The 12133-nt window shown below is 50.2% G+C and overlaps 1 protein-coding gene across 2 annotated transcripts in view; it reads right to left on the bottom strand.

The window, feature by feature from the left end:
• The window catches only part of EVC2 (EvC ciliary complex subunit 2), a 135292-nt gene that overhangs the window by 24642 nt on the left and 98517 nt on the right, over window positions 1-12133 (bottom strand). For both annotated transcript variants that reach the window (XM_049630286.1, XM_049630287.1), the window contains one exon: window positions 10847-10969. In XM_049630286.1, the coding sequence (XP_049486243.1) occupies window positions 10847-10969 (123 nt within the window). The remainder of the gene's footprint in view (window positions 1-10846; window positions 10970-12133) is intronic.

Below are 12133 nucleotides of genomic sequence, written 5' to 3'. Positions count from 1 at the left end.
ATCTATAGTTTCCTGATTGGTTCATTTTGGCCACTCTGACTGGTGTGAGGTGATATCTGAGTGTGGTTTTGATTTGTATTTCCCTGATGAGGAGCGATGTTGAGCATCTTTTCATGTGCCTGTTGGCCATCTGGATGTCTTCTTTGGACAAGTGTCTAGTCATGTTTTCTGCCCGTTTCTTCACTAGATTATTTGTTTTTCAGGTGTAGAGTTTGATGAGCTCTTTATAGATTTTGGATACTAGCCCTTTGTCCGATATGTCATTTGCAAATATCTTTTCCCATTCCGTTAGTTGCCTTTTAGTTTTGTTGATTGTTCCCTTTGCTGTGCAGAAGCTTTTTATCTTCATGAGGTCCCAATAGTTCATTTTTGCTTTTAATTCCCTTGCCTTTGGGGATGAGGCTGCACATATTTAAAGGCCACAGTCTGATTAAACGGTGACATATTTACACACCCCGAGGAAGTGGGAAGGGCTATGGCAAACCTACGGAGAGTTCCTCGAGAGGAATAACACGAGTGATGGGCATGTGACCCAGAAAGGGAGGAGCGGTGCCCTTCTCCCACACCTGCCATGAGCTCAGATTTCCTGTCACCGTGACCTCCGAACGGCCTCCTTTGGCCCCATCCTTGGACGGGTGGTGGCCCAAATATCCTGAAAGCCGTGTCTCCTGCAGAAGGGCAGGGCAGGGTGAGGCGGCCATGAGGGTATCTTGAGTTTTTTTTACGCAAATTCAAACCTAAAACGTGGGGGCAGCGTAAAGCTTTTCGTGTGTGCTGCACGAACCACGTGGACAGCAGAATTAAGACAAGAAAGATTCTCCAAAATCCTTTTCTTCTCTTTGGAAAGTTTACTTTGTTAATTCCAGCACCATAAGCATGTGCCTGCAGGGAGGGATTCCATCCTTGTCTAAAAAAGGCTCTGGGAAAGGATACGGGTTTGCATTTCTGTGACAAGTTTCATTAAATATTCAGGCTACCTAAAGTAATAAAAATTCATTTTCAAAATAATACGCTGCTAAGTACTCTCATTTTAAATGGGAAGTTTAAACTGCCTCCTTATGTGTGTCTCTGACTCAGTGCATTTCAAAAAAGTAGTTTTTTCTAGGGGCTGTGATGTCTTTAAATGCAAAATAAAATAACCAACCCTCCCCCCCACCAACCTTTGTCAGGGGTGTCTGGGTGGCTCTGATTTTGCTTGGGTCATGATCTCGTGGTTCGTGAGTTTGAGCCCCACATCACGCTCTGTGCTGACAGTCCGGAGCCTGGAGCCTGCTTTGCATTCTGTGTCTCCTTCTCTCTCTGCCCCTCCCCTGCTCATGCTCTGTCTGTCTCTGTCTTAAAAATAAATAAACATTAAAAAAAAAAATAGATAGTACCCAAAGTAGAGAAATGAAGAAATAGCAAGATAAGCATGTTATTTGGAAATACGGAGGTAAATGCCAAAAGATCAAACTAAAAAATTAGAGGTCATTACCTCTGGGGACTTGAAAACGTATGTGTGTGTGGCTCCTGGGAGTTGGCTCCTTGTTCAGCATAAACCTTGTAGAATTATTTGATTCTAAAAGAATGCATGCCTACATTTTATAAAAATGAAAAGTAAAGTTTTAGCTTTTTAAAAAATATTCATTTAGGGCGCCTGGGTGGCGCAGTCGGTTAAGCGTCCGACTTCAGCCAGGTCACGATCTCGCGGTCCGTGAGTTCGAGCCCCGCGTCAGGCTCTGGGCTGATGGCTCGGAGCCTGGAGCCTGTTTCCGATTCTGTGTCTCCCTCTCTCTCTGCCCCTCCCCCATTCATGCTCTGTCTCTCTCTGTCCCCCCCCAAAAAAAAAAAATTCATTTATTTTTGAGAGAGAGAGACAGAGCACAAGCAGGGGAGGGGTAGAGAGAGACACACACACAGAGTCCAAAGCAGGCTCCAGGCTCCGAGCTGTCAGCACAGAGCCTGATGCGGGGCTTGAACCCACGAACCATGAGATCATGAACTGAGCTGAATTCAGACGCTCAACCGACTGAGCCACCCAGGTGCCCCCAAAGTAAAAATTTTTAAATGGACAATGTAGAAACAAGTTACTACATTCAAGCCATCCAAAGATCACTCTAGTAACCTTCTGGTGAGTGAAAGGCAGAAGTGGAAGAGATTAGAAAGGTAAAATGAAGCCTGTGAGGCCTGAATGCCACATTCAGGAATCTGCATTTTGTCTGGGGATGGTGGGATTCTAAGAAGATTCTAAGCAACTTCCCTTAGAATCGTGCTTCAGGACAGGACTTTGACAGAGCCTGCCTCAAAGGACAAGACGGGGGCTTGAGTAGACGCAAAGGGAACCACGTACAGGATTTCCCAGTCTTTGCTGGATGGACGGATGTTCTCTCCCCTTCCTAAAACGCCTCCCCCCGCAACGCACCTTCTCTTCTAAGCTTCATAAGAACCTGTGCCGTCACCGTTCTCTCTTGTCAGGTCATCGGAAAATGAGCACATTATTTTCATGCTTAAGCTCTAGTCACTTCTGAGATGACAGGGTGTGGAGAGGCGAGCCTGACAGAAGTCCCGGCCACCTCTGCATGACTGGCGCGGCGGGTGCAGAAACACAGCAGGCTGCACGGGCGATCGCAGCGCGTGAGTCCCACTCCTGAATGAAGGGGCTGCTAATGGACTGTGCACACGTGCGTGTCACGAAACCCGGAAACAGTGGACACACAACGAATGGGTGAATGGGTACCACTCAGGTGGAGGACAGCATCCTTCAAATAAGACCACAAATAATGGGTGAGCAGGAGGCACGGTCACGTCATTTTCCTTCACATCTAAGTGTCTGCAAAGAATATTCATGAGAAATTTATATGAACTGTGTGCCAGAACAGCAGCAGACACATCAAAGATTAGCTGAAACATCCCCCTCATTTCTGGATCTGCTAAAGCGACAGAGGGATGGGCAGAGAGACCTGTGGTTTGGGGCACCTGGGTGGCTCAGTGGGTTGAGGTCCGTCTTCGACTCGGGTCATGATCTCATGGTTTGTGAGTTCGAGCCCCACGTCGGGCTCTGTGCTGTCAGCATGGAGCCTGCTTCAGATCCTCTGTCCCCCTCTTTCTTCCCCTTCCCCCCCTCAAAAATGAATAAAGGTTAAAAAGAAAAAAAAAAAAAGAGGACTGTGCTTTGGGCACCTGCCGGCGACGTGACCTTGGACAAGCCTCTCCACCTTTCCGAGTCTCAGTATTCTCATCCATGAGATGGAAATAGTAATTATTGCCCTCACCTGTCTCACCAGAGTGAGAGGCTATACGAACAGAATTCAAGATGGTTTGAAATATCAAGAGGTTGAAAAGAATCTAAATGTCTTATGAGCTGAGCACCAGCTACATCATTTAAGCGTCACATGCACCATGATATGTTAAGCTGCTGTAAAACACCACGAGGGAACTCTCGTGTACTGATAGGGAAAGTCTTCAAGCTTCAGTGTTGGGTAAAAAGCAGAGACAGGTGGGACAGAGAAAGAGATATGGAGACAGAGAGAGACAGAGAGAGAGAGATGTAGACAGATAAACAGACAGACCTATTTCTACTAGCTGGAAAGTAAAAATGAGTCCCATAATTTGTGCTATGAGTTTACCTTGCTCTGTGGATTGGCCCAGGCACGGGGACAGGAGGAACAGACACATTCTCCGTCCTGGTCAAGGCATTCAGCAGGTAATATCTTGGCCAGGCAACATTTTGAGGGGCAGCCCTCCAGTCCTACAGATCCAACCAATGGCACCAAGCTGGTCAGAGTCTCCTGGAAGTCAGGGAAGAATCTCGAATGTCCCTTCCTCAATCAGGCACCCACCTATGAGAAGCCCTCCTTGGTTGTCCTCCAGGAGAGGGTACTGGGACTGACATAACTGACCCTTGTAGGGTGACTCTAGCCACCAAGCCCACAGTGGACCCTTAGCCTTGCAGAGGGTCTGGCCGTGGGGCCCTTTAGTTTACAGAAATCGAGAAATTTCTTAATGGGAGCGGGGACTGGAGGCTTAGCTTCTAGCTCAGCCCTATGAACACAAGGGAAAGAGCAGGTCAGACTAAGACAAGGCCCACATCCCCTAGAGTCAAAGAGAGCAGAGACCAGGCAGGAAAGGAGGGGTTCGAGACAGAATTAAAAGTGAGTATGTCCCCCCAAATATTCTCTACAAAGTGACTAAATTTTGCCTCAAAGGCTCGGTTTCTTAGTGTAGCCTCCAGACTTCCTTAGGTCCTGGCTTTTACCTACCTCCTAGGGCTTCCTTCTCCATACCTAACAGAAAACACCCAGCCTTTCTGAAGACAAATGAAATATCTTTCAAAATAGGACTTTTATAAAGCTGCAGTGGAACCACGATAAATTCCAAAGTATCATTATCATATATACTTTATTCTTTAACTAGAATACTAAAAAAAATGAAAATCAGTAACAAGTTTTTTGTTTTTTTTTTTTTAATGTTTATTTTTAGAGAGAGAGATACAGACAGAGCATGAGCGGGGGAGGGAGACAGAGAAGGAGACAGAAAATGCCAAGTAGGCTCCAGGCTCTGAGCTGTCAGCACAGAGCCTGACGTGGGGCTCAAACTCACAAACCATGAGATTATGACCTGAGTTGAAGGCGGACGCTTAACCGACTGAGCCACCCTGGTGCCCCAGAAAAAAACTTTTTAAAAACAGGGTAAAATTCAAAACCTATGACAAAGGGATAGGTCAAAATTTTCTACTTCTGGCCAGGATGGAAGAACCAAAAACAGATTTACTTTCCCACCACCAGAAAACCAGATCCCATATATGATGCCATAGTTTTCAGATACTGGGCAGCACTGGGGTACCAGAGAGGAAGGAAATAGACAAGGTGGCCCCACAGCTGCCTCAGCTTACTGCTTGGATGCAGTTCCTTGGGTGCACCATCGGATGGGGACCTGGGGAAAGCCCAGCAGGTGCACCGGGTTAAGAAAAGAAAATCAGAGTTTGGGAGGTCACTGTGTCTAGAATTTGTAGGGCAGAGTCCCAAAGAGGAAGGAGCTGCAGAGAGAGAGAGAGAGAGAGAGAGAGAGAGAGAGAGAATACTCCAGAGACCTCCAGGGGTGTTCTCAAGGCTTTTGCTAAGCGTTGGGCATGCTTGGGAAAAAAAAACCAACAAAACTGTACCAGATCAGGAAAAGAACCACCAAAAATAAGAGGCATAGCGATTTCTGGAGCCCACAGAGAGCTGGGAAGAGTCAGTGTTCCTATTAGCCTGAGTGAGAAAAGCACAGAGGCATCAGGGAGATGGGTAGTACCTCAGTAATAGTGATAAATTAGCTCTTGACTAAAGGCAGCTCTTAATTCCAACCTAACAAAACTTAAAAGCATGTCTTGAAGGGATAAAACGAATCCTAAACAATGTAAGTACATGTCCAAACGCCAACACTATTAAAGAAAATGCCACAAAGTCTGGTACCCGGCATGTAAAACTACCATGCCTAGCATCTAATCAAAAATTACCATGCACACCAAGACGTAGGAAAATGGGATCCACAACTCAGGGGGAAATCCATCAGGGGAAACAAGAGAGATGATGGAACCAGCAGACAAGGACATGGAAACACTGATAAGGAAGAGCAATGAGGCACAGGCTGGGAAGGGAGGCAACGAAATTGCAATTATTTGTCGACATGGTGACTGACTATGCAGAAAATCAACAGAAGCAGCAGGTGAATTCTCACAAGAAGAATCCCAAAAGACAGGGGCTTCTATTATCCACCTTGAAGGATGAGTATAAAAGGGCACAGAACAGTTAAGAAACTTGTTCAAGGTCACACAGCTGGCAAGTGGCAAAGCTAGGACTTGGACGCAGATGTCCGGCTCCAGAGACAGAACAGAGACAGTCTGGAAAGACTTATTAATAAAAACTGGTAACGTTTCTTTACACCAGTACTGAATATGTCAAAAATACAATTGAAAATAGGTTACCATGGGGGGCCTGGGTGGCTCAGATGGTTGAGCATCTGTCTGACTCTTGATTTCAGCTCAGGTCATGATCCCAGGGTCGTGGGATCAAGCCCCGCATCAGGCTCCACGTTGAGCGTGGAGGCTGCTTAAGATTCTCTCCCTCCCTCTCCCTCCTCCCCTTCCCCACTTGCATGCGTACATACTCTCTCTCTCTCTCTCAAAAAAATAAAAATAAGTAAAAGGTTAAAAAAGAAGAAGGCAGGTTACCATTCACAACTGCGAGCAAACCTATATTGGATCTAGAAATCACGCAAAGAAATACCTTTCATCTAAGGTGACCATATGGTTTATCACGAAGTTGAGAGTGAAAAGGAGCTAACGGGAAGGTCATTGGGACCGTCCCAAGAGACTGAGATATATGGTCACCCTACTTACAGAAACAATTGTAAATCTTCTTCAAGACCCTAAGAGAGGATCCAAATAAAAAAAGAAACATTCTGCCTTCTGGGGGATGGAATGCCAATTCTCAAATTCACCTGTAAGTTTCATGCCATCACAACAGAAAGTTATTTAGGAACTGGATTAACTTATTCTAAAAATGTATATGCCCTCCAGAGTCTTTCAGGTTTAAAATGATGCACCAGTGAGCTTACAGTGACCCCCCCCCCCCATCAGAAGGCCCAGGTGTCGCTGCCTGAGTCCCATTTCTGATCACAGGCACACTCCGGCCCCTCCGGCAGCTGCCGGTGACCAGAGCAGACTCCTCACTCCATTAGCTCCTCAGCTGTGGAGAAAAAGTGGTCAGGCAGGAAGCCCATCCTCGTCTGTCTGTCTGTCTCCCTGCATCATTCACACCACTCTCTGTGAACCAGTCAAACAGCCACTCACCCACGGCGGAGCTCGGGTCAGCGGGGTGGGTTTTCTATCTGAAAGCAGGAGGGGAACCTCCAAACGGCTGGTGCGCCAAGTGGCCGCACGCCTGAGGCTGTGAACATCTTAAGAGCAGAAACCGAGACCGGCCGGGCCCGGAGAAGGCAGTCCACAAAACGATCTCCGAAGAAGGAAGTGGAAGGAGACAGAAGGATAGGAGAAAGACGAGAAAGGCAGGGAAAGAAGTGGAGGAAAGGCAAGGGGGACGCGGGCAGGGCACGGGAGAGCCACTTTGGGAGGCTGAACCTCCTCGCTGTCGCAGCTGGGTCACAACACGGCAGATGTGCCTCATCCGACCCTCAGCTCTAGTATGCACTGACGTTGGGCAAATCCCTTCAGGCGGAAGCGTCCAGACGAGGCACATATCCACCCGGGACTGAGGGTTACAGGGATCGCGGTCTCGGATTCTAGCAAAGAAAGGGGGCACCCAGCAGGTGCCTCCAGTGTGCTTGGCAGCCCCAACGAGTGAAGCCAGGGTCCCTCTGGGAACCCCACACTGCCGGCCAGACTGAGGCTTTGTGACGGGTCTCTGACCCAGTCCCTCTTTCCAGCCGCACGAGCTGTGAGGGGTTTCCCAGTCCTGGAACACGATCAGACCGCTCTCAGCTGCTGGCACTCAGACCGAGGGCTGTCATCTCCATCCGAAATTACCCTGCAGATGGAAATTCTGAACAATTCTGGCCCCAGTGCTAAGAGACGCGGCCGATCGATGTCGGGAGGAACGTCAAAGCCGTTGGCTTGAGAGTGCGCATTCTATCGGCACTTGCCACAGTGAGGTGGCCGGTTGTGCCGATGGCCTGTCATTAAAAGGTTACAGCTGACAAAGGCCTCCTGCCTTTCTCTGGGTTCTGGCGCACACACACGGGGCTGCTGCGTCATCAAAAACCAGCACTGTAGCCCCCTCAGAGCTAGGAAGTACCTTTCTGTCCGTTTGCTCCTCCCAATGACCCCGTTGCTACTAGGTTCTGATTGTCCCAATCCTCATGTGACAGATGCGGGAGCCGAGGCGTGTCTGTCCCACACTGAACAACCGCGGGAGGTAACCGCATCCGGTGAGAATATTCCCCGTCAATCCTGACCTGGGCCTTCGACGCAGAGGCAGCACCAGGGCGAGGGGCCGGAGGTTCAGAAGCTGGAGCCCCGCCCCCCCCCCACCCCCCGTCCCTGGACACTCGTGGGGCTTCTTCTACGGGACGTGGGGTGCCCAAATGCAGGAGCACCTAGCTCTCAGATGGCTTAGCTCTTACTTATCTATCTGTAAAGCGTGTGCCTGATTTGTATCGTATGTATTTTTAATTATTTTATTTTATTTTTATTTTTTAATATGAAATTTATTGTCAAATTGGTTTCCATACAACACCCAGTGCTCATCCCAACAGGTGCCCTCCTCAATGCCCGTCATCCACTTTCCCCTCCCTCCCACCCCCCATCAACCCTCAGTTTATTCTCAGTTTTGTAAGAGCCTCTTATGGTCTGGCTCTCTCCCTCTCTAGCTTTTTTTCCCCTTCCCCTCCCCCATGGTCTTCTGTTAGGTTTCTCAGGATCCACATAAGAGTGAAAACATATGGTCTCTGTCTTTCTCTGCCTGACTTATTTCACTTAGCATAACACTCTCCAGTTCCATCCACGTTGCTACAAAGGGCCGTATTTCATTCTTTCTCATTGCCACGTAGTACTCCATTGTGTATATAAACCACAATTTCTTTATCCATTCGTCAGTTGATGGACATTTAGGCTCTTTCCATAATTTGCCTATTGTTGAGAGTGCTGCTATAAACATTGGGGTACAAGTGCCCCTATGCATCAGCACTCCTGTGTCCCTTGGGTAGATTCCTAGCAGTGCTATTGCTGGGTCATAGGGTAGATCTATTTTTAATTATGCCCGTCACCTATAAGCAACATATATGTATACAGAAAGTCCTGAGTAGGGTGCCCAGAGACGCAGGCATTCAAAGGCAAACAAAATAAATGAGCACTATTCTTACTGGAGGGTTAGTGTATCTCAAGAAGGGAGTTAAGTTCTTAAATCAGTGCACAGGACAAACATGAAACGTAAACTGCCCTTGAAAATGCCAGCGATCGTCCAGAGTGGGGCAGAGGGCTGCGTCTTCCACACACGCAAAGGGCCTGGCTGGATCTCAGGACAAATGCACGACTCACACGGAAACGATGGAGGTGAACTCAGGGCAGGGCGGGCTGCAGAGTCTGGCTCAGGGAACCGCGGGACAGGATGTCATCTGTCACCACTCACGGCCACCCAGTAGTCATCCAGCCTGTCCCTCTCCTCCGTCGACGGGACCAGCGAGGTTCCGCTCACCTTCTCAGCCTGGCACGTGAGACCCTCCACCGTGGCCAGCTGTCCTACCCTCGGGACACCCTGTATTCCCGCAAAGCAGCCTTTTCACAGGGCTGCCAATCCTCTGGGCTCCCCTGAACCTGCACCATGTCCTTGGCCGTGGTTCAGGCCACCCACTCTCCCTGCCAAAACAAACCTCAAGTTTTCCTTCTGCAGCAACATCCACCTCGAGCCTGATGTGTTTGGGTCACGAACTGGCCTGTGTTGGAGGAAATGCCCCACTGGGCCCCCAGGCTGCCCCTCAGCACCCCTCTCCTCTGCTGCTCCTTGGTGAACTGCAACCACAACCCACCAGGCAGGCTAGCTCTGCCTGAGAGCTGCCCTCGTGTTCACCTCCTCCAGGAAGGCACCCAGAGAGCCCCAGGGAAGCCTGTGACCAGGTAGCCGCTCAGCAAGCCCATCTGGCTCTCACACTAATTTCCATCTTCAGTGCTAGCCTTTAGCAACGAGGACGCCGACATTTTCACCTCTACCCGCCTCAGTCTTCGTCCTACTTCTCAGGTTCGCAGAGAACTTGGGTGGGAACAGGGTGCTGCCTCCTGTGTCCCTTGAGACATCCCAGCCTGGTCACCCCTAGAAGGAGCCACTGACCTCTCACCCTGCGCAGGCTCTGTGGCTCCCGGCCAGATTATGCTTTTGCGATCTGAAAAATACACCTGCACTAAATACACCTAGACAAGGACACGGACAGGAGGCAGGAAGAAAACGGCCGCTCAGAGATGGTCTGATAGATCCACCCACTGAACCCCTCCTCTCAGGAACCCACCCTTTGCGAGGGGTGCTGGGGACACGGCGGGCACCCAGGCAGCGAAGGCACAGTGTCAACTCTTAAGCGTCACCTCTCCAGAGAGACCTGACCTGACTCGGCCGCCTCTGGTGGGTCTCACTTCCCCCCAGCCAGCCCCGTCTCATCACTGTTGCATCACCTCCTCTGTGTCCTAACGACACTGATCAGGGTCTGTGGTTTTAAGTGCTTTCTGTCCGTCTCCCCCAACCATGAGAGTGAGGCCAGGACGGACCTTCGCCACTGAAGTCCTAGAGTTTGTCGACACCACACCCGAGCCACTGCATCATGCCGCCTCAGGGTCCCAGCGCAGTGAACGCACAGTGGGGTACGTGTCAGGATAAGAAAGGAGGAAGGAGGGGGAAGAACCGGGTGATCCGATCAGGCTTCTTAGGGGAGGGGACACCTGAGGACAGAGGCGGTGCCTCAGGAGGGCCAAAGACAAGGTTCATCTATCCGGGTAAGGGAAGGCGGCAGGGTTCATCCAGGAACAGGGAAGAACGTGGAAGGCTCCGCATGTTTGTGCGTGGTACACGCAGGGACGTAAAGTATAACACGTGTGAACGCCTGGGCGCAGAGCCAGGCACAGCGACGGCGGCCACCGCGGCAGCAGCTGAGACGTGGGGCCCGAAGGACGAAGCAGAGATGGAACCAGAGACCGGGCGGGGAGGGAGGAGAGTTCCAGACAGGATGGGCGGAAGGGCCTGAGGGGCAGGGCTGGGTCCCAGCTGCGGGACCACGGCAGAACAGGGACGGGCAGTGAGGGCCCCCGGGGACTCCGTGTGTGCTGGGAACTGGGTGGCATCGGCCCCGTGTGTGCAGTGAGAGCAACAGAGGAGGCAGGAGGACTGACCTTTTCAACCAGGTCTTCGGGGGCTTGCTCCTCAAAGAGCTGAATTTTATCTTCGATGCACTTCCTCAGAAGGTCTGTCTTGCTTTTACTCTTGGAGCGCGGCTTTCTTGCCTTGGACTGTTGCTAGAGGGGGCAGGAGAAAGCACGGGCAGGGGAGTGACTGCCAGTGGGTTTGCACAGCGCCCCCCCCCCCCCTCCTTGTCTCCCAAAGCCGAGAGGAGCTCCCGCAGCATATGCACCTGCACAGGTGTCTGAGGCCGGCAGAGGGGGGGAAAGATGGACATTTTCCTGAACAAGCTCAGCGCGTGGGCCTTTGGTCCACCAAAGGCAGAAAAGGGACTCCGGAGGGCACAGCCAAAGCTTTGAGGTCAGGCTGCACAACCAACCTGAGGCCCCCGAGTCCCAGCCGTGGGACCCGGATCCGGCAGCCTCTCCGGGCAGGGGACTCGACAGAAGAGGTGTCCCTGTGCTTGTGAAGATACAGAGAGCAGCTCTCGCTGCTGGCACCAGCAGAGTCCTCCACCACCGGCCCCTCTGCTTTCCCAGGACCGTCCTCGTGAAGGGAGTCAGGCTCAGCCAACCGCGGCCACCAGCCTGTGTGTGCATTTCTCGAAGGGGATCGAGGAGCGCACTTCGCAGGCGGGGCCTCTGCCCCTCGGAGGCAGGACGCGGGGCCACCTCTCTCTCCAAACCCAGCACCTTGAGCAACTTTAGAATCCAAAACTTAATACCTGCCAGGATTGGCCCTTGGTCAGCCCAAAAGCCGGGGAAACACATCTTGCTTCACTTATGTGAAAATATGTTTAGTCGCTGTTCCAAAACTTGGGGGGGAAAAAAAAACACTTTGATCATTTGTTCCTTACTCTCTAACTACCGTCATTTTATGTATCCTGCACCCTTCTAAGAAAAGAAATAGAAAGGAAAAAAAAACATTTTTTTTAATGTGAAAGAATATGAAACCTTCCAAGCTGTTTCTGCATTGTACTGCTTTTTATTCAGTGAGGATATGTCTGGTTTTTTGTTGTTTTGATTTTTTTCTTCCCCTAAAGAAAAAGCAGTGGGTTTAAAGTCAGGAAAAACCAGCCCAAGCCCAGTTCTCCCACCTCCTGCCTGCCTCAGTCAACTCACTTTTCCTTTGCTGGGTGGTTTTCTCTTCTAGAAAGTGAGCTTGGAAACCTGCCTCCTGGCATTGCTGTGAACTTGCAGGAGACAGTGTTGGCTTAAGCGCTTTGAATAGGTTTTTTTTTTTTTAATTTTTTTTTTTTCCAACTTTTTTTTTTTGTTTTT

The sequence above is a fragment of the Panthera uncia genome, chromosome B1 (genome assembly GCF_023721935.1).
Source record: "Panthera uncia isolate 11264 chromosome B1, Puncia_PCG_1.0, whole genome shotgun sequence".
Taxonomy (NCBI): Eukaryota; Metazoa; Chordata; class Mammalia; order Carnivora; family Felidae; genus Panthera; species Panthera uncia.
Note: the sequence above shows the minus strand (reverse complement) of the source record. Positions and strands in the feature narration are given on the sequence as shown.